The sequence below is a fragment of the Carcharhinus amblyrhynchos genome, chromosome 8 (genome assembly GCF_965287045.1).
Source record: "Carcharhinus amblyrhynchos chromosome 8, sCarAmb.v2.hapA, whole genome shotgun sequence".
NCBI classification, from domain to species: domain Eukaryota; kingdom Metazoa; phylum Chordata; class Chondrichthyes; order Carcharhiniformes; family Carcharhinidae; genus Carcharhinus; species Carcharhinus amblyrhynchos.
Genome location: NC_137331.1, coordinates 80,504,054 through 80,527,737, shown reverse-complemented (window position 1 = coordinate 80,527,737; position 23,684 = coordinate 80,504,054). Strand labels below are relative to the sequence as shown.

The following is a 23,684-nucleotide window of genomic DNA, read 5'->3' as shown; positions in this document are numbered from 1 at the left end:
ATAGTGCCTTTCATGACCTCCAGACATCCCAAAACACTTCGTAAGTCAATGAAGAACTTTTGAAATGGTTACTGTTGTACTTTGGGAAACATGGTAGCCAATTTGTACAGCTAGGTCCCACACAAAGTGATTGTCAATTTTTCTTTGAAATAATGCTACAAGATCTTTCACGTTCACCTGAGAGGCAGACAGAACTCGATCACATCCGAAGTATAGAACTCGTGTTCGCTGACTTACGTTGTCCTCGGCTCAGAAGTATCTTAGATGTTAAAATTCTAATCAAAACAAAATACTGCAGATGCTGGAAAACTGAAATACAAACAAAATGCTGGATAAACGCAGCCAGGTCTGGTAGCATTTGTGGAGAGAGAAACATAGTTAATGTTTTGAATCTGTAAGACCATTCTACAGAACAAATTTTTAATCTATTTTCAAGTCCCACCAAGGCTTTGTCCCTCCCTATCCCTGATCTTCTCCAGCACTATATTTCTCTACTTCTGACCTCTTGCATATCTCTGATTTTCGTCATTCCACCAGCATTCAGTACATTCAGCTGTTTAGTTCATAAACTTGCATTCTTTCCCTAAAACCCTGTTCTGTCAAGATGCTGCTTAAATCCAATTCCTTCCTTGATTTGAATTCAGCCTTCTAACTGCGACAAGATTGCTACCACTGATCCACTTCCAACCTTAAAATTGACCAAGTCAGAAGGGTTCAGTGAGACCATAGGATTTTTGAATTGTATATCACTCCTCATCTTGATTTTTTTTATTTGCTCATGTCTTACTCCATTCCCTTTTACTTGTGAGCAACTGCGCATCTTTCTGCATTATACTAAATTTGCCAATCATTTAATCAATATCTATATTTCTTTGCGGACTCTTGGTATTCTCGCAACTTTCTTTCCAATCTATCTTCTTATTGTCAGAAAATGTAGCTCCAATAGTCAGTCCTTTCATCCAAGTCAATAATATCATTCAAGCCGCTGCACTAATCCCTATTCTACTCCACTAGCTACAGATAATTATTGCCATCTGAAAAAAGATTAATTTATCCCAGTTCTGTTTCCTCTGTAACCAATTCTCTATTCATTCTAACATATCCCCATATTCTCTTGAACAGTAACCTTTTATATCACAGGTTACTGAATGCCATTTAGAAATCTAAATTCAATGTTTTCTGCTTCCTCATTATCTACCCTGTTACATCCTCAAAGAACTCAAATTTGGCAACACAAGATCCCTTTCACAAAACCATGTTGACTCTGTATAGGGTGGCATGGTGGCAAGTGGTTAGCACTGCTGTCTCACAGCACTGGGGGCCCGGGTTCAATTCTGGCCTAGGGTCACTGCTGTGCGCAGTTTGCACATTCTCTATGTCTGAGGGTTTCGTCCGAATGCCGGTTTCTCCCCACACTCCAAAGGTGTGTGGGTTAAGTTAATTGGCCATGCTAAATTGCCACTTAGTGTTAAGGGAACTTGAGGTTTTGTTTGAGTGTCCTGTTACTACCTCTTTAATAATGGATTCTCTCATTTCTCCAATGAGAGACATGAAGCTAACCAGCTTATGATTTGCTGCAGTACAAATGGGTATGATTTAGTGGCCGTTACAGAAACGTGGTTGCAGGGTGACCAGGACTGGGAACTAAATATCCAAGGGTATCAGACAATTCGGAAGGATAGACAGGAAGGAAAAGGATGTGAGGTAGCTCTGTTAATTAAGGATAACATCAGGACAGTAGTGAGAGAGAGATATGCTCTAAGGAGCAAAATATGGAATCAATGTGGGTGGAGATAAGGAATAGTAAGGGGAAAAAGTCACTGGTGGGTGCAGTCTATAGGCCCCCAAATAATAACTTCAAGGTGAGTGGGCTATAAACAAACAAATAACAGATGCATGTAAAAATGGAATAGCAATAATCATGGGGGATTTTAACCTCCATATTGATTGGACAACTCAAGTCAGATGTGGTGGACTTAAGAGTTCTTAAAATGCTGTCGAGATAGTTTCCTCAAACAGTATGTTACAGAACCTACGAGGAGCAAGCTGTCTTGGGTTTGGTCCTGTGTAATGAGACAGGTAAAATTAACGATTTCCTTGTAAGGGATCCTCTTGGAATGAGTGATCACAATATGGTTGAATTTCTAATACAGATGGAGGGTGAGAAAGTAGGGTCCCAAATCAGTGCCCTGTGCTTGAACAAGGGGGATTACAATAGAATAAGGGTGGAGTTGGCTAATGTAGACTGGGAATACAGACTAATTGGTGGGACAGTTGAGGATTTTTAAGGAGAATTTTCTCAATACTCAGCAAAAATATATTCCAGTGAAAAAGAAGGAACGTAAGAAATGGGATAACCAGCCATGGATAAAAGAGTATCAAATTAAAAACCAATGCATACTGAGTGGCCAAAATTAGTGGGGAACTAGAAGATTGGGAAAGCTTTAAAAAGTAACAAAGAACAACTAAGAAAACAATAAAGACAGGAAAGATTATGAATGTAAACTAGCATAAAATATATAAAATAGAAAAGAGTGGCTAAAGTAAATGTTGGTCCCTTAGAAGATACGGGGGATTTAATAATGGGAAACGAGGAAATGGCCGAGGTCTTAAACAAGTTTTTTTGTGTCAGTCTTCACAGTGGAGGACACAAATAGCATAACAATAATTGACAGTCATGGGACTGTAGAGGGTGAGGACCTTAAAATGATTACTGTTACTAAAGAGGTAGTGCTGGGTAGTCTAATGGGACTAAAGAGCACAGGACTAGAGGGCACAGCCTCAAGATAAGGGGGGGGCGGGGTGCAGTTTAGATCAGAGTTGAGGAGGAACTTAATCACTCAAAGAGTTGAATCTCTGGAATTCTCTGCCCGTTGAAGTGGTGGAGGCTACCTCGCTAAATATATTTAAGTCACGGGTAGATAGGTTTTTGATAGACAAGGGAATTAAGGGTTATGGGGAGAAAATGGGAAAGTGGAACTGATCCACTTCAGATCAGCCATGATCTTATTGAATGGCGGGGCAGGCTCGAAGGGCTAGATGGCTTACTCCTGCTCCTATTTCTTACGTTCTGGAAGGTAGACAAATACCCTGGTCCGGATGGAATGCATCCCAGGGTACTAAAAGAAATGGCAGAAGTAATTTATCAAAATTTGCTGGATTCTGGGAAGTGCCACCTGATTGGAAAACAGCTAATGTAACCCCACTGTTTTTAAAAAAGGAGGTAGACAAAAGGCAGGTAACTACAGGCTGGTTAGCTTAACATCCGTAGTTGGGAAAATGCTGGAATCTATCATTTAAGGAAAAAATAGCAGTACACCTGGAACATAATGGTTCAGTCAAAGACACAGCATGGATTCATTGAAGGGAAAGTCACATTTGACTACCTTACTGGAATTTTGAGGATATAATGAGTGAGGTTGACAGAGGGGAACCGGTGGATGTGGTGTATTTAGATTTCCAGAAGGCATTCGATAAGGTGCCTCACAAAAGGTTGCTGCATAAGATAAAGGAGTTGGGGGTAAAGTGTAAGCGTGGATTTGAGGATTGGCTACCTAACAAAGCAGAGAGTCGGAATAAATGGGTGCTTTTCCGCTTGGCAATCAGTGACTAGTGGCGTGCTGGGGCCTCGGCTATTTACCCTTTACATAGATGACCTGGAGGAGGGGACCGAGTGTAGGGTAACAAAGTTTGCGGATGACACAAAGATAAGTGGGAAGGCAAATAGCGTGGAGGACACAAAGTCTGCGCAGAAATTTAGATAAGCTAAGTGAGTGGGCAAGGATCTGGCAGAGATGCAGTATAACGTTGTTAAGTGTGAGGTTATCCACTTTGGAAGGAATAATAGTAAAATAGATTATTATTTAAAGGGTGAAAAATTACGACGTGCTATTGTGCAGAGGGACCTGGGGGTCCTTGTGCATGAATCACAAAAAACTAAGTTTGCGGGTGCAGCAGGTAATCAAGGCAAATGGAATCTTGGCCTTTATCGCGAGAGGGATGGAGTATAAAAGCAGGCAGGTCGTGCTGCAACTGTACAAGGTACTGGTGAGGCCGCACCTAGAGTACTGTGTATAATTTTGGTCCTTTTATTTAAGAAAGGATATATTAGCTGGATTCTGGGGAAGGGCCGGAAGGCTGGAAAACGGCTAATGTTACGCCACTGTTCAAAAAAGGTAGCAGACAAAAGGCAGGGAATTATAGGCTGGTTAGTTTAACGTCTGTTGTTGGAAAAGTGCTGTAATCCGTCATCAAAGAAGAAATAGGCACCTAGAGAAGAATTGTTTGATAGAGCAGACGCAGCACGGATTCGTTAAGGGGAAGTTGTGTTCAACAAATTTATTGGATTTCTATGAGGATGTGACTAGTGCGGTAGACAGAGGGGAACCGGTGAATGTGGTGTTTCTCAATTTTCAGAAGGTGTTTGATAAGGTGCCGCACAAAAAGTTGCTTCAGAAGGTTAGGGGGCATGGAGTTGGGGGTAAGGTGTTAGTGTGGATAGAGGATTGGCTGTCTAATAGGAGGCAGAGAGTTGGCATCGATGGGTGCTATTCTGATAGGCGGGGTTGGACTATGAAGAGAGACTAAATAGACTGGGTCTGTACTCGTTGGCGTTTAGAAGGATGAGGGGGGATCTTATAGAGACATATAAGATAATGAAGGGGATGGATAGGGTAGAGGTAGAGAGATTCTTCCCGCTCAGAAAGGACAGCAGGACTAGAGGGCACAGCCTCAAGATAAGGCGGGGACAGTTTAGATCAGAGGTGAGGAGGAACTTCTTCACTCAAACGGTGGTGAATCTCTGGAATTCTCTGCCCGTTGAAGTGGTGGAGGCTACCTCACTAAATATATTTAAGTCACAGGTATATAAGATTTTGGTAGGCAAGGGAATTAACGGTTATGGGGAGAAAGCAGGAACGTGGAACTAAGCCACTTCAGATCAGCCATGATCTTATTGAATGGCGGGGCAGGCTCGAAGGGCTAGATGGCCTACTCCTGCTCCTACTACTTATGTCCTTATACTTAGCTGTCCCTGAGGCCATTGAAAAATTTAAGTCTTTTTTTCAAACAGAGGTGGCAAAGGATGGCCCCAAGGTATTGTCAGTAAGAATAACATTATATTGGATAGACACAAATTCAAAACTACCGAGCAAAAATAGGATGAATTAGTTCACTCCAACATTGCGACTTAAAATTCTAACCAAAAATATGTATTTGGCACCCTCACTAACGAGCTTGCATTGTGTGTGGGGTCTGTAGTGATGTGCACAAGCAGCTTCTTCGTGAAAAATATCTAATGTTGCAATCAACCATCAGCACCTGTATGCTCAATGCATAGTCAGAAAGAACCAGCAAAGAATTATGGTGGCGGGAAACAAATGCTTTCACAGTATAGAGCAAGTCCTGTCCCAACTGTGGCAGCCGTCACACTCAGAATTACATGTTTAGCATTTAGTAAATGTTGCAACAAATGTGGCAAATAGAATCATTTTGCAAAATGATGCAGATCTAAACTACAGCAATCTGACTATGCCACCAGCCCAATTGCAGCCAGTCACTTCTCCAGGGTTTGGAACAAATTGCAACATACTGCCCAGGCTCGTACCGGAGATGAGGGGGTTAGCTTATGAAGAGATTGAATAGACTGGGTCTGTACTCGTTGGAGTTTAGAAGGCTGAGGGGGGATTTTATAGAGACTTACAAGATAATGAAGGGGCTGGATAGGGTAGAGGTAGAGAGATTCTTCCTGCTTAGAAAGGATAGCAGAACTAGAGGGCACAGCCTCAAAATAAGGGGAGGGGGTGCAGTTTAGAACGGAGTTGAGGAGGAACTTCTTCACTCAAAGGGTGGTGAATCTCTGGAATTCTTTGCCCATTGAAGTGGTGGAGGCTACCTCGCTGAATATATTTAAGTCACGGATAGATAGATTTCTGATAGACAAGGGAATTAAGGGTTATGGGGAGAAAGCGGGAAAGTGGAACTGAGCCATGATCTTATTGAATGGCGGGGCAGGCTTGAAGGGCTAGATGGCCTACTCCTGCTCCTATTTCTTATGTTCAGACAATTGCTAGGGGAAATGGACCCATATGCTGCGCCAGTTCCTAATACTGAGGGACCTTGTGGTATATAGCAGTCAAACTATCTGCACAGAAGATGTGGCTACTCCCCGTTGCACTCTGGGGAGCTTCCAGTTTCACATCACTGACCAAAATATGAAACCACTGGATCTTCAGGACAGCATCACACTGAGGCTAATCTACTTTGGTCCAAATGTACACACTAGATTCCAGAAGTGATAGGATATAAAGACCTAATCAACTGCAACCTCATTGGGAAGCCACCTGTAATGCAGTAAATGAGGCTAGATGACTCTGCACTGTTAGCAACCTTTTCTCCAAAGAGAGTATCATAGAATACTACAGCACAAACAAGCCCTTTGGCCCACAAGTTGCGCCGATCACATTTATACCTACCAAGCCATAGAACTATCTGTAACTTGCAATGCCATTAGATCCCATATACTCATCCAGAAGTCTTTTAAAAGACCCCAGCGAGTTTGCCTCTACCACCACCGACGGAAGCCGATTCTACTCACTCACCACCCCCTGAGTGAAAAACTTTCCCCTAACATGTCCTCTGTACTTGCTTCCCAGCACCTTAAACCTATGTCCTCTCGTAGCGACCGTTTCAGCCCTGGGAAATAGCCTCCGAGAATCCATCCTATCTATTCCTCTCAAGATTTTATAAACCTCTATCAGGTCACCTCTCAACGTTCGTCTCTCCAAGGAGAAGAGACCTAGCTCCCTCAACCTATCTTCATAAGGCGTGCCTCCCAATCCAGGCAACATCCTTGTAAATCTCCTCTGCACCTTCTCAATAGCTTCCACATCCTTCCTGTAGTGAGGTGACCAGAACTGCGCACAGTTCTCCAAGTGGGGTCTGACAAGGGTCTTATAAAGTTGCAGCATTACCTCCCGACTCCTAAACTCAGTCCCTCAATTAATGAAGGCCAGTACACCGTATGCCTTCTTGACCACATCCTCCACCTGCGAGGCCGATTTGAGCGTCCTATGGACCCGGACCCCAAGATCCTTCTGCTCAACCCAGCTAAGACTCCTACCCTTGATATTGTACTCCTGCATCCCGTTGGACCTGCCAGAATGGACCACTACACATTTATCCACGTTGAAGTCCATCTGCCACTTCTCCGCCCAGTCTTGCATCCTATCTGTCATGCTGCAACCTCCGACGTCCCTCCAGACTATCCACAACACCAACCTTCGTGTCGTCGGCGAACTTACTAACCCATCCCTCCACTTCCTCATCCGGGTCATCTATGAAAATGACAAACAGCAAGGGTCCGAGAACAGATCCCTGGGGGACTCCACTGGTGACCGACCTCCTTGCAGAAAAATCCTTGGCTATTAAACAGAAGGTAGTCGATGAACTGGACCAAATGACAACCCTGGGTGCCATAGCCCCATAGACAAGGTCAAGAATGGGTTTCAGCAGTAGTGGCTTTAGGAAAGACAGATGGCACAGTCAGATTTGCATTGGCACAGCTAAGATTTGAATCGGCTCAGTCCATCTAACAAGTCACTGCTCAGATCTCATCACCCTATGAAGATGGTTAACAGGTTATAGTTGACATGTCCATGCTTGAATCTTTCAGCATCTTGAATGTGAAATGCAAGTTCTGGCAAATCCCATTGAAAGAAGAATCATAAACATACTATATTCATACCTCTGATAGGCAGGTACTGTTTTTATTTTCTGCATGCCCTATTAGATCTCCATTGGCAGTGAGATTTTCCAAAAGTGCATGGAACAATTCTTTACAGGACAGCCCTGCAAAGTCAATGATATCTTGGACTGGGGTCATACGATACAAGAACACAATGCTTGTTTGTGTTGAATCCTCAACAGAATTAGAACCATATACTTAAAGTTCAACTCTTAAGTGCAAATTTTGGGTCAGCCAGATTCCATAGATAGCTCTACGACAGATGTCCATTCCTGTGGACATGCTTTGCAGCAATTCCTTGGTACAATGAATTACACTTCCAGTTCATTCCTTGCTAAAATGAGATCACAGGACCCCATCATATGCTCCTCCACCAAGATGTCAAATGGTGCTGGCAGGAGCACAAACTCAAGCAAGGATTTAGCCCCTCTGGTGCTACAATATGTTTGAGCACCTATTCTCCATCCACAGATGTCTCCTAGCACAGACTTGGTGCAGTCTGCAACCAGAATGGCAGAACAGTAGCCTTTGCATCATAGGGCACTGACACTGAGACTCAGTCTTCAGGTTGAGAAGGGACTGCTTGCCCTAGCTTTTGCCAGTCAGAAATTGCATGATTTCATATATGTTAAGTGTTGAAACTGATCATCAGACACTCATAACTAAGAAGCCTGTTCTGCATGGTTGGAATACATGATCCTCAAGCTGCAATGCTGCAGTTTGTGTCATCTACTAATGCAGTAAGAAGCTGTTGGAAGTTGTCAGGATGGCCATGGTCTAAGGTGCCAGGCTGAAGGAGTGTGATTCCTTGCCTTACGTACGCCTGGTGAATTCTAGTCCCTTTCTAGGGATGTGGGTTCAAATCCCAGTCCTGACATTTCTATTGCAAGTGGCACAGTGGTTAGCGATGCTGCCTCTCAGCACCAGAGACCTAGGTTTGATTCTGGCTTAGATCACTGTGCAGAGTTTGCACTTTCTTCCCATGATTGTTTGGTTTTCCTCCGGGTGTTCCGGTTTCCCCCCTCAGTCTGAAAGTCGTGCTAGTTAGGAGCATTGCCCATGCTATATTCTCCCTCAGTGTACCTGAACAGCTGCCAGAGTGTGGTGACTAGGAGATTTTCACAGTAACTTCATTGCAGTGTTAATATAAGCCTACTTGTGACACTAATAATAAACATTATTTTACCTGGCTGATGCCCTTCCCAGGGCGTTTCTGTCTTCCACTGACAAGACAAGTCATGAGGGGGACATCAACATCATGACTGTGGAGGTGTTTTCCTTTTGTCGAACCCAAGGACTCGATGCCCTACAGGTGAATCTCATCTGCAGACAACATCACAATGTCATCATGAAAGACTGGTTCCAGTCCTGAAGGGAACTTCTGCATGAGCTGCATACATTTTCCTCCATGAGAGATGAACTAACTATATAAGCTGATCCATGCTTCTGCAGAAGTAATATGCCCAGCCGTTCCACCAAGAGCACCCGACTGGAAGGATAGAGCAAAGGCATCTATACTGGCTCCTGATGTATACGATCATGGAGAGGGAAATATCTGGTGCACCGTGTAATGTCACATCAAACCAAAAAGCCACTGCAACTACACGAGGTCCCAGACCTCCCATGGTCATTCAAGGTGGCTGATATCTTCAAATGGAATGGTAAACAACACTTGGTCCTAGTTGACTCGTACTCTGGTAGGTTTGAAATCAACCACCTGCTGGTCACGAAGGGCAACGCTATCAAACTCCAGAGAAACTTGCCAAATACTGCATGCCTCGGAAGATAACGATGGGCAGTGTACACCAGTTCATCTCTAGCGTGTTCAAGGACTTGGCACACACGTGGGACTTGGAGCTGTGCATAGAGGGGACTACATGTGATCTGCTCCAATGGCCTGCAGAACAGGCGATACATTCAGCCAAGCACCTACTTGAGAAATGTGCCTGAGACCACATGTATTTCTATGCTGCCATGACAGGGTCCATCTTCATCAGCACAGCCCTGTTCTCCAGGTGCACCAGGATCACAAATCCCATTGCCAGGGTCCTCTTACAACTGACCAGCAAAACCAAATGAGCAGTGCCTTCATGGAGGGCTGCCTAAGGAGAAAGAGATTATGATCAAAAGACAGTGGCTGATCTTATAAAATAAATTCTATGTGCCAAACAAGCATGAAAACTGGAGAGAATTGCACCCTTTTTTTTTGGGCGATTGAATGGCATTGAGATAAAAAGAGAGCCCAAATGTGATTCTTGCCAGCACAGGGGGGGTGGGGGCACTATTCATGCCAGGATGCTAGCTGCTGAGCTCTAGGGATACCATTGTGCAGGCATCCTGATCTCCCAGTGCAGAGTATACACAATGCACTGGGAGATCTCACTACCCACACCTGATATTTTTTAAATAATAGTAAAATGATTTTAGATGTTGGAACTACCCCTGGCTGGTATCTAGGAAAGAGAGGGGTTATTAATATGGGTGTAATTCCTTCAGAAGCTAGTTGACCTAACCTGTTTAATTTGCAGATAAAAATGTTGGAAAAAATTAATGTCTCATCATACTTTTGAAAGTTGCAATATATTTATAACATAGTTATGATTATTTAAGGCATCATTTCATAATCACTTTATATTGAATAATTTGGCTCAATGGAAGAACCAGCGTTTTACATCTAGTTATGGTTTTCCATCCAGGCTTTCTGTGAAACATTGGAAGAAACTAACTACAGACTGCAGAAAGAACTTTCTGAAAAACAGAAGGAAATTGAGGCTTTGAAGAAATTACTAGAAGAAAAGCATCTTCATATAGACGTTTTAGAGAATAGAATCAGGTATTTGGCGATACAGTTTTTGTGGAGTTTCTTTTGATTTGCTAAAATGAATGCCCTAAGTTGCTTAATCAATGACTTGAGTTGTAACAGTTCATCCATTCCAATGGCAGTTACTATAAGGTTGTTCTGAGTTAAATTATTTAATTGCTGCCTCCCTTTGAAATATTCAGATGACTGCTGTCATTGGGACATGATGTTTGAGATAAAATCTAGTCAGCCAATGGACTAATCTCTGGCCAGCTATATTAGAAGGAAAATAAGGGGACAATTGCAATTCTTGGTCTGTCCCAGCACTAGTTAAAAGAGGCTTTGGTGACACTTTTGGAGCATTATTCACGTGGCCTCTTGAATGAAAGATTACATAAAAAGCTTGCCCAAAAATTACAAAAACACAGCTTTATAATTAATTTTGGTAGGGCTATCACCTGGAATACTTTTTTATAATTTTACTGATTTTCAAAAAGGTAAGGAGCAGCCAAAGTACAAAACAATACGACGCAGCTCCCCCTCGCCCCACGAGCAAATAAAAACTACAAAACTGGAAAAAACACCATTTAAATTAACAATCAACAGTATTAAGGTTTGTGAGATGTGAAAACACTTTGGAATGCTTCACTGGACCACTCAACCTACAACATTCCATGTAATTAGCCCGATTGAAAGCCCCATGCCACCTTGAGCTAGTCATATGATGCTGTCATTCCCTATAGCCAGAGTATGGTGCAAAATGAAAAACTGGTCCACAGATTCACATTCAACAGGTCCATCTTCAATAATCCTGAGTGTAAACAACAATGACCAGGTATTTAAAGTCATAATTTCACGTCCTTACTCCTGTAAAATCTACCGAGGACTACCCAGTCAAGAATTAAGTAGTATGTGCCACTGAAGGAAAGAAACTGCTTCACCTGGTGTGTCAAAGAAGTGATCTTCTACATAGAAAATGAAAAGTAACTTGAAAAAAATCGTCAGAAGTGCCATGTATGTGTCCTCTATATTCCTCAGAAGTTCCTGGAATACTTTTCATAGCAAACTAATACTGCAAAATAGATATTACAAAAGCTAAGGAGAGGTAGTTTGTCAGACACAAGATAATTCTGGGTTGTTGGAAAATTATCAGCAGTGCTTTGGACATCGCAATAGGAAATTGTCCACTGAAGTGCCAAATAATGTAACTGCTTATTTGTGAAATGTAAACTATGCTGGTCTGTGTATGAAGAACATTATACTGCAGTTGACAGTCTGATTGTTTTCCTGATATTGCATTATGTGAACTTTATTTCAGACTTGAATGTGTGTGCTGTTTCTGCTTCCTGGATATTCTTTCCTGCTTATCTGCAACTTTCCTGATACCAGCCATTGAATGTCGTATGGGTTGTTCAACCATAAATATCACCATAACCTAACATGTCCTCATGTAGCATTGTCACAGCAGAGCAAACCTCTCTGGCAGCAATGTAAAGAACATTTGATCAGTTTCTGTTGAGAGTTTTAAGATTGCCAGTTCTTTTTGCAAGTACTCTTTTTCTTTTCTAATTTTCTCGATACTAAGACTGTAATAGAGCCACAGAATGTGGTTTTATTACAGTGTGAATATATGCATATGTGTGTCTGAGTGTGTGTGTGTTGTATAATTTTGTATTAAAATATGGCTTTGCATTCTTGGACTGTTTTGTAGGGAAATATCCTTGGAGCAAGAGAAAACACGTAGACCATCTGGACAAGAGAGTGAATGTAGTGGAGAAGTTGAGTCTTCTGCAGTAGAAGCTGACCAAGCTGTAATAGAGGATAATAGGTAGAATTGAAATCTCACAGACTAAATCATGGGGGATAATGTGCAATTTTTTAAGGATTATAATAAACACATCTCCAATTTACTTACCAATATATTTATTACCTATGAGAACTGTGTCTGGAGACTGCTCTAGCTTCAGTTACTTTATTTTGTCTGTTAGTTTTCTTCCTTCATGCACAAGAACAAAATAAATAAAAGCAGGAATAGGCAGTTCTATCCCTCAAGCCTGCTCTGCCATTTAAGGTTGATCTGATTGTCACCTCAACTCCAACTATTGTTTGCGCCTCCCATAAGACTTGACCTGCCTGTCCATCAAAAATCTCAACCTTGAATATATTCAATGACCCAACCTCTATTTCTCCCTAGGGAAAAGAATTCCAAAGACTATTAACCTTCTGAACAAAAAACACAGTGATATACATTTGTGTATCTTGTGTCTGAATGGTAGAAAGGGCCAAGGAGCTAAACAACCTATTCATTTTAAATGCTTGTAGGTCTCTCTTCAGTAATTATTTTACTTCTGTACAGTTCTAGTGACATCGACCTTTTTCCAATGAAGGCCATTACAAATTATTAATTTTGTCATGCCTTACCAGTTATTTATCTACTTTTCAGGGATTCATTTTCTTTGCCATCTCTTTCTTGGTTTACTTTGCTGTTATAATTAATACTAGTAGCAAGTTTTTCTTTCATGCTCCAGGAAAATGATCAACAACAAATGCGATGCATTTTGTTCCATTTTCTAACTCTGCACCTGTTTATGCCTGCTTCCTTCGATCTTCCCTTTTATTTGTATTCTCCCTCTGTTAAATCTGACTACAGAAACCTTTGTAGACCCCATAGTGCATCATGATGGAAATACCCTAATTGCTCTTTATGGGTATAGGTCCTGTAATCTATTAGTGAGTTATGCTGTTGATCAGCCAATTTCTCCTTGTTTTTCCAGTGCCTAGTTTAAATCAAGGATCTTTTCTTCTGACATCTCTTTCACTCCTTTAAGCTCAAGTGAAATTCAGCATCTTATCATTGTTGATGCTGCTCGATACCAGATTGTCTGTTTATCCTGGTTTCTGACCCATAACTACCATGTATGGATTGAAGCTTTTCTGCTTTAGAAAACTGCATTAATGTATGTGATAATTTTAATTATTTTCAATTTTTATTCCACAACAAACATTTTTTGTTCTTATAGACTTGCTAATCTGTGTGACTATCTTGGTGCAGTTTCTAATGCACATAATCTGAGACTGACTGAGATTTAAATATTTAACATGCTTAGCAATATTAATCAAGGACCATAAAGGCAAAGAGGGAAAGTAAAATATCATGTGATGGGGCAGCTACTTTTCTGGCCTATTTCTGTATGTGACTGTTCGTAAAGCAATTTGAATCTCCTGAGGGTGCAAATGATACCATATTAATGCCACTCCTGTCTTTCTTTCTTGAAGGTCTGCTGGGAAAGCACCCTGGAAACTGAAAAGTATTATATGGGGACTAACTTGAGATAGCTTTGGTGTGTGGCCTAAGGTGGATAGGTGAGAAGATAAATTTGGAGTCTGTATAAATGCCCATATAAATGAGGAACAGCATTAGTGAACCTCAGGACTCCCAACTTGCACTCCTTTATTTACACCACCACCGCTACGCCAGTCTGGATTTTTATTTAATTCTCTTGCTCAATTGGGTAGCGGGTGATCTCAATTTTATTTAAGTGAAAACAAAATATAAATGCAAGATGTTTGATTTTTTGTTACTTTATTTATTTTAGTTCTGGAATGGAGTCTGATAAAGAACAAGGTACAGCCTCCTGGAACAGCCCTGTAACTGAAACATCTATGTTTGTGGAAGAAGCCCAAGCTGCAGAAGAAGACTGATGGAACACCCCTTTGTTAATGCTGATAATTATTCTTGGTAATAAATTGCAATAGCTGTAGCTGGAATACAGCTCAAAGCTATGAATCAATATGGTTTTGACAATGTGTATGTTTTTAGGATTCATCATTCCTGAAGTAACCAAGGAAATTGCTCTTCCTGTAAATAAATATTTCAGTATATTTTTGCCTGATGCAATGAAGTAGATTTTATTAATTCAGCTTTACTGGGCTCTGAATTTTGCAAATTTGTGCTCTTAATTGTAGGTCCAAACTATCACTATGCAGACAAATTGAGCCATTGATTTTATGGTGGAGCCATTCAGTTTTATTTGTACAATATTTTTTTCTGTAAGCTGCACTCAATTTCCATCTAGAAGTACATACATGAAATATTTGGCTAAAATGCATTACTGGTAAATTCAAGCATGATATGGCCATTTCACTAACTAAGCTGTATTTGCCTAGTGACATGAAAGCCAATTTTTTTTCCCCTGCTGTTAATTAAACAACTTTAAATGTTCCACGTGATGTTTACTTTTGAATATCATTCGGTTTCTCCAAAACAAAACTAATGGCTTGAATGGGCATCATTACAGCTTGGATGAAAGCAATTGAGCTTTAAGATGCGTAAGTTCGTTTAATCTAATGGGCACAAATACAGCATTTAATCTCATTTAGATCAGAAGCAAAAATATACCTGTTAATTTTGTCAATTCTACAAACTAGCTAAAGTGATGATTTCAATGGGGTCTTTGCTGATTTTGGCTGGCCAGTAGTGTAGACAGTAATTTAGTTTACTACCAGCTGTGACTAGAAAGAAAACACAAATGTTCACTAGATTGTGGTATAGACCGTACATTTGAACTTTTGTCAAGTTTCATTGGCAAATGTTTTAGTTTTTGAAATGCTTTTTTATCTTATTATTACAATCAAATTGTGATGTTGGTTCATCAAAGTTACATGTCTTGATTGCTCTAAGTGCCTTGTTTTTCTAGATTTGCAAAAGATGTAACATGTCAGTTGTTACTTCATCATCAATATCTTAGAGTTTGTGGCAAGTGGGTTATGAAGTTTGGGAGACAGAATTCTGAGTATTTATTCCAAAACTGCCTGATTTCATATTCAGAATCTCTTAATTTATGCTAGTAATTCAGAGTGAGATATATTGCCCCTAAAGAAGATATTTAACAGATCAGATGCTTTAACTTTCCACTAGAAGCCTTGCCTAGGTGTTTTGTTATATATAAGTATGCATTGTGTGCTGTGCCAAATTTATGGAGGGTTTATGCATGATTTAAATTGCAGCATATTACCATGGGTCTACCCCACCACACTAAGAACTTTTGCATAGAAACAAATGCAACTTACTGAAATGGGGAATATACTAGTTTTAATTTGCATGGTTTCATTTGTGGAAAAATGTTTTTTAAATAAAGTTTTTTTTCCCCATTTGTCATTTAGTACTGTGTTCTTCTTGACATTTGATGCTAAAAGCAATGATTTGTTTTGTGTAATTTATGTATTTTCTCCTAGACAGGATCATCAGCTGACAAGGCTCCAACCCATTGCCATGATAAATGATCATTTAACCTTCAACAACTTCACAACTATTATGAAGTGTGCTTCTAACTTGGTAAAAATATTTCACATTTCTGTACAGGGTAGTTTTGAAAATTTGTTGGCAGTGATTAAAATGTAGTCTACAAAGCCATGGTTGGCTTTACTTTAAAAATAACACTTCTTAGTTAGGAAGGAGCTAGTCCCTAATGTATAGAGATGTAGCTAAAATTTATTCTATGAAAAAGCATAGACAATAGGAGGAGACCATTTGGCATTTAAGCCTGCTCTGCCATTCATCATGATCATGGCTGATCATCTAACTCAGTAGCCTGATCCCATCTTCCCCTCTATCCTTTGCTTCATGTTCACTTATCTTGGCAGCACCCTCTCCCAAGCAGTGACTATTGACACAGAAGTTAACTGCAGAATAGCAAAGGCAAGTTCTGCTTTCGGTAGACTGCACTTCACTGTATGGGAATGTAGAGGAATCAGCCCAGCAACAAAACTGAGTCTACAGCGCCATGGTACTCACTACCCTCCTGGATGCCTGTGAAACATGGACCATGTATCAAAGGCATGCAAGACAACTCAATCATTTCCACATGACTTGTCTTCACAGAATATTACACATCCAGTGGCAAAACAAAGTACCAGATATCAAAGTTCTCTCTAGAGCAAGTCTACCATCAGTCCACATACTGCTAATGAGAGCGCAGACCTGGTGGGCAGGTCATATCATCTGTTATGGCAGATGAGCACATACCCAAGCAGCTCCTTTTTGGGGAACTCTCTGCTGGAAGACATTCCCATGGAGGGCAGAAGAAATGTTTCAAAGACACACTCAAGGCCTCCCTGAAGTTGCTTGACATTGCCAACCACCTGGGAAACACTGGCACAAAACTGCCCTACCTGGCACTACCTCATCCACAAAGGCTGTCAAGCTCACAAAGCAAGGTGCATTGCTGAAGCACAACTTAAGCATGACCTGCTCAATTCCAGAACAACCAGTGCAACAACTAGTGTCTACACAAGTCTGTCCACTATGTGCCAGGACATTGTGCCCAAATTGGCCTGATCAATCATCTTCTGACACACCAAAACCAGCCTCAAAATGACTAATGGTGTTGTGGTCTTCATCAATGATGGATGAACAACATACCTATAAATATTTCTTCTACAATAATAAAGGATAGATTGATAAAGATCTTTTGAGGACATAGTAATGTACAGCAAATACTTAAACTATAGAGACTCCACAAATCCTAGAGTTTGTTGCTTTAGTTTAATTAGCTGACCTTTGTTTGTTGGTTGCCTTGAATGTACTGATTTAGGGAGAGATGGAAAATTAGTTAGGATTCTGGTTTCCAGCTGCTGCTTATCAGCTCTGCTAAAATACACATGTGCACAAAGACATGATCAGTCCCTGCTGTGATGCCATTGTATTGAGTGCTTTGCTATTACTACGGTCAAGTTGAACAGCAAAACTGCTTAACTTCCAAAAATGTGCCAACAAAAATTGTTTTTAGGTTTTCTTAATGCTAAATAAAAATAACATTCAACACAGACATTTGGTTACATGTAAATTAAGTACTTTTATTTACAAAATGTTCTTGTATTTTACCATCTTACTGGATGGTTGCTTGAATGGTAGCATTTTTCTTCAAAGAACAGCTATACAAATACATAAATACATGATACAAGTTCTATTTGAAGACTAATAAACTTAGAAATGTTAAAACTAAATTTTAATAAGACTTTCTTGCTTACATACATTTCAACTGTAACAAAATTATGCATTTAAGCAGATTTTCCAATGAAAGCAAAGTTACTTAAGACCTATCTGAATTTGATTTTATCCCTCATTTGAAAGTACAGCTTAATTAGACCAAAAACAGAATCAAGTAGTTTAACAAAAACAGTATACAGTAAATCAAGTAATCAACTATTTTAAATAATATCCAAAATATTAAGGTGCAAGAGAAAAAAAAGTGCAAGGAAAGCCTTCATTTTTTTGTGGTAAGTTATCAAGCCAGTGTCATGTATTTTTTTTTGGTCATATAGGTATGAGCTTTAAAAAATGTTTCAATTAAATAAAAATACAATTTCTTAGTGTACTAGCCTAGACTTTAAATCTAATTTTCACACAAGTTCCTGATCTTGGCTGGTTTGTCTTAATATTAAGTGAGACAGTTCACACAGAATACCTCCAAGGCTTGCGTGAACTTAGAAAGCAACATTGTTTGTACTGTGGGAATATTTGGTTTTCCTGCATGCTGCTATTGCATTTTATGTATAATTACAGGATAAAATCTCAAGTTCCACGTGGGTTCCCCACTCTGCAAAAGTCTCAAAATACCCAGGGTTTCTGTAGGTCCTTCAAGTTAGTGGATTCGGTGGAAACTCAATCCATTTTTGCTAATATAATAGAGGAAGTTTATAAAGATAGATGTGAATTTAAATAGTTGGCAAAAATAAGTCAAGATTTTTGTTACATTATATTGATATGGTTATGATTTTTTTGATCAACATGCATCTATTTTTGACAAGATTTCACCTGTTTTATACCATATATTTAACATAGAAAACATCTCAATCCTTACAGATGTAATCTGGAAAAATGGGTACTGAGACAAGATAGATACATATTGGGAAGGATGACCAGAAACTTGGTCAAAGATGTGGCGAGACATAGGAGTTTGAGAGAAGGAATTCTACAGGGTTGGACGTCTACAATTGATACCATAGCTGTCAATGGTGGGGAATGCACAAAGTCAAAGAAACAGGAGGCAGAGGGTGTCAAAGTACAGCTGGAGGTCAAATACATCACAAATGTAACTAGAACACCATTTTTTTATAGCATGCATGAGGTTGCATTGCCACATCTATTCTGACTCATAAGCAGTTTATAATATGCCTTATCCCACTTCTTTTTACAAGGCACACTTACTTTCCTTTCTCCTTCCTTTCCAAAGAAGCAATTCCTTGCTGACACTCCAATCCTCAGGTGGTAAAACAAGCATATGCTCTATAGGTTGAACAGCAGCAGCTTTGGACAACTATCCCATTTTGTCTCAAACAACAACTTAAGGAAAGATCAATATTTTCAATGTACCTCCCAGGACATTCACTATTAATTACATGAGCATTTTTATTGGAGTTCTTATGTGTATATGCTTCAATCATAGAATAATTAGAGCACAAAAGTGAATGTGATTTGTTGAGTTCACACAGACTCTACAGCAGCAGTATTTCAGCTTGTCTCACTTACCTGCCCATAACACCATTTTTCTTGATCTTCAGATATTTGTCCAATTCCCTTTTTGGGAGCCACAATTAAATGCATCCAACACTCTTAGGCAGCATATTTATGATCCTAACCCCACACTAAAAAAACTCTCATGTCATCTTTCTTTTTTTTGTCAATCACCTTAAATCAATATAGTCTGATCAAAGACCCATCACCAGTAGGCAGTTACTCTTAATCTAGACTAGATCCCTCACAATTTTGAGCACCTAGCAAATCTCTCAACAAAAACAAGCCTTCCAATAAAAACAAGGATAACTTTGTTGGGGTCTACTGCATGTGATAGCAATAGGAAGTTACAAACCTTGGACTGTGATTGTTTAAAACATGGGTGGGCTAAAAATTGTTTTAAATGAATTCTCTTATCTGGTGCTATCCCCTGTCAATTAGTTCAGTTATCAAAATACTTATGGATCAGGAATTTTGAGACAATCCCTTCAATTTAACTCAAATTTTCCAACTTATAACAGGAAATGACAGTCATTCAGTCAAGTTCATTTTTTAAAAATTATTTTATGGGATGTGGGCAGAGCTGGTCTAGACCAGCATTTATTGCCTATCCATCCCTAGTTACCCTTGAGAAGGTGGTGGTGAGCTGTATTCTTGAACCACTGCAGGATGCAAAGGTTTCTAAAATAAAAGAAATGTAAGCAGAAAACGACCACATGGCCCCTCAAGCCTGCTCTGCCATCTAAAAGAATTATCGCTACGTGGAGTGATTGAAGGGAAATGATCTCTGCAATGGGTGGATTTAGATGATGACAAATGGAAAGAAGTTTGAGTGGAGTATAAATAACCGGTTGGGCCGAATGGACTGTTTGTCATATCCTACGTAATGGCTGGTTTTCAACCTCAACTCATTCCTGTATTATTGAGTCTTGCTCATTGTAAACAACTGTGGGGAAAGCCAGCAACACTTGCACAAATATAGTCCCATAGTAATTTGGTTAATAACCAGAAAATCTATTTTAGTGATACTGGCAGAAGGATAAATATCCATGAAACTGTTGGCAGTGATTCCATGTGTTTTTTTCATCTAAGAGCTTAGTTTAACTTTTCATCCAAAAGATGATACTTCTTAGAACATAAAAACTAGGAGTAGGCCATCTGGCCCCTCAAGCCTGCTTCACCATTCAGTAAGATCATGGCTGATCTTTTCATGGAATGAGGCCCACTTACCTGCCCGCTCACCATAACCCTTAATTCCTTTACTGTTCAAAAAAGTATCTATCCTTGTCTTAAAAACATTCAATGACGCAAAGTACAGCATTCCCTCAGTCCCGCATTGAAGTGCCAGCCTGGAATATGTGCTCATCTCTAATTCAGACTTAAACCCAAGACCATCTCAAGCAGAGGCAAAACACTACCAATGAGCTGACTCCTATTTTGTTTGTAAACACCCAGGTTTTTAGTGTCATTTAAAGTTATAAGGTTCTTCTCATCATAACTTGAAATTTAATTCTACTGATGCCAGCTAACATTCTCACCACTCCAATGAGCACCTAATGCAGCAGAATTGTTTTTACTTCAGCTTCTGTGCACTCCAGATCTTCACCCTTGGTGCCCTCTAATTCTTCATTTACATGCAATTGCTCAGTGACATTACTCACGAGCATGATGTCAGCTTCCAACCCTCCATTGGTAATACCCAACTCCATCTGTCGACGGACAAAAAGTCCAAGACTGTTTCTGCATATCCAGCTTCCTGTCAAACACAATCTTGGGACATGCCACTTTGTTAACAAACTGAAGTCATCCATTTTTGTTTTCCAGCATCAGTGTTACAAGCTGGCTCTCAGTCTAAAACTACAGCAATGTTTGAGTATATCCGCATTCTGCGATCTTTCTGCCGCATTTTGTCTCAATTGTTGTGTTTATGGACACCTTCCATTTGCCAAACATTACCTAAATGTATACTTCTTGACTTGCTATCTCACCTTATCATTGCTGCTGAAAACCAGTTAGCTTGAGGACTAACTCCTTGAATGCCTTTTACTCTGCTCTATCAAGCCATTGTAGATGTAATGTTGGGAATTGCATTAGACAGGAAATCAGATGCATGTGATAAAGGAACATCTGTAATTATGCATAACTTTAATGTGCATATAGATTGGGGGAGTCAATCACAGTGCAATAGAGGAGGAACTTCTGAAGTGTATATGGGATGGTTTTCTGGAGCAATATGTTGAGATGCCAACAAGGGTACAGGCCATCTTGAACTGGGTATTGTGCAATGAGCAATGATTAGTTGGCAATCTAATTGTGAGAACACCCTTGGGGATGAATGACCATAATATGATAGAATTTCAAGGTGAACAGTGAGGTCGTTCTGAGACTAGGGTCCTGAACATCAATAAAGGTGAGTATGATGGTATGCAGCACTAGTTGGCTATGATGGACTGGGAAATATTACTGAAAGAAAGGACAGTGAATAAGCAATGGGAGGCATTCAAGGAATGAACTCCAAAAGCTGTGTATTTCTATTTGGTGCAAGAGTGGAAAGGAAACTACGACCAAACCATGGCTTACAAGGGGAAGAGATAGTACGAGATTCAAAGTACTACACAAATTGACAAGAAAAAACAGTGGACCCAAGGACTGGGAGCAGTTTAAAATTCATCAAAGGTGAACCAAGGGATTGATTAAGGGGAAAATAGAGTATGAAAGTAAGCTAGCGGGGAACATAAAAATAAGTAAAATTTTCTATATGTATGCAAAGAGAAGAAGATTGATAAAAACAAATGTAGACCTCAGAGTCAGAAACTGGAGAAATTTGTAAAAGGGAACAAAGAAATGACTGAGGAACTAAATTCATACTTTGCTTCTGTCTTCACAAAAGAAGATATGAATAATGTACTGGAAGTTCTGAGAAACACAAGTTTTAGTGAGGAGCTGAGCAAAATGAGTATTAGTAGAGAAGTGATTTTGGGAAAATGAATGGAACTGAAGGCGGGTAAATCTCCGGGGCCTGATGATCTTCACCACAAAGTATTAAGGAAGTGGCTCCATAAATAGTAGATCCATTGGTGGTCATTTTCCAAACTTCTTTGGACTCTGGAATGGTTCTTACAGATTGGAGGGTAGCTAATGTAACCCCACTTTTCAAAAAGGGAGGTAGAGAGAAAACACTGAACTATTGACCAACGAGCCTAACATCAGTAGTGGGAAAGTTGCTTGAGTTCATTATCAAGGATTTCATAGCACAGCACAGCATTTGGAAAACAGTGGTATAATGAGACAGGGTCTGCATGGATTTTAGAACATAGAACACTGCAGCACAAACAGGCCCTTCGGCCCACAAGTTGCACCGATCATATCCATACCTACCAGGCCATAGAACTATCTGTAACTCCCAATCCCATGTATTCAACCAGAAGTCTTTTAAAAGACCCCAGTGAGTTCGCCTCTACCACCATTGACGGCAGCTGATTCCAGTCACTCACCACCCTGAGTGAAAAACTTACACCTAACATTTCCTCTGTACTTGCTCCCCAGCACCTTAAACCTGTGTCCTCTCGTAGCAACCATTTCAGCCCTGGGAAATAGCCTCCGAGAATCCACCCTATCTATACCTCTCAACGTTTTATAAACCTCTGTCAGGTAGCCTCTCAATCTTCGTCTCTCCAGGGAGAAGAGACCTAGCTCCCTCAACCTATCTTCATAAGCCATGCTTCCCAATCCAGGCAACATCCTTGTAAATCTCCTCTGCACCCTCAACAGTAGTGAGGCAACCAGAACTGCGCGCAGTACTCCAAGTGGGGTCTGACAAGGGTCTTATAAAGTTGCAGCATTACCTCTCGACTCCTAAACGCAATCCCTCGATTAATGAAGGCCAGTACACCATATGCATTCTTGACCACATCCTCCACCTGTGAGGCCGATTTAAGAGTCCTATGGACCCAGACCCCAAGGTCCTTCTGCTCCTCAACACTGCTAAGACTCCTACCCTTAATATTGTACTCCTGCATCCCATTGGACCTGCCAAAATGGATCACTACACATTTATCCACGTTGAAGTCCACCTGCCACTTCTCCGCCCAGTCTTGCATCCTATCTATGTCACGCTGCAACTTCTGACATCCCTCCAGACTATCCACAACACCACCAACCTTCGCATCGTCGCCGCCGAACTTACTAACCCATCCCTCCACTTCCTCATCCAGGACATTTATGAAAATGACAAACAGCAAGGGTCCCAGAATAGATCCCTGGGGCATTCCACTGGTGACTGACCTCCATGCAGAAAAAGACCCATCCACAACCACACTCTGCCTTCTGCAGGCAAGCCAGTTCTAGATCCACAAGGCCAAAGCCCCTTGGATCCCATGCCCTCTCACCTTCTCAAGTCGTCTTGCATGGGGGACCTAATCAAACACCTTGCTGAAGTCCATGTAAACCACATCCACTGTTCTTCCTTCGTCAATGTGTTCAGTCACATTTTCAAAGAACTCAACTAGGCTCGTAAGGCACGACCTGCCCTTGACAAAGCTGTGCTGACTATTTCTGATCATACTAAACTTCTCTAAATGCTTATAACTCCTGTCCCTCAGAATCCTCTCCATCAACTTACCGAC

At 40.5% G+C, this 23,684-nt stretch overlaps 1 protein-coding gene across 2 annotated transcripts in view; it reads left to right on the top strand.

Moving 5' to 3' along the window:
* snx16 (sorting nexin 16) overlaps positions 1-15,694 on the top strand; it is a 33,308-nt gene extending 17,614 nt beyond the window's left edge. For both annotated transcript variants that reach the window (XM_080194338.1, XM_080194337.1), the window contains exons 6-8: positions 10,441-10,577; positions 12,256-12,372; positions 14,141-15,694. In XM_080194338.1, coding sequence (XP_080050464.1) covers positions 10,441-10,577; positions 12,256-12,372; positions 14,141-14,246 — 360 coding nt within the window. In that variant the 3' untranslated portion in view covers positions 14,247-15,694. The remainder of the gene's footprint in view (positions 1-10,440; positions 10,578-12,255; positions 12,373-14,140) is intronic.
* The last annotated feature ends 7,990 nt before the right edge of the window (positions 15,695-23,684 follow it).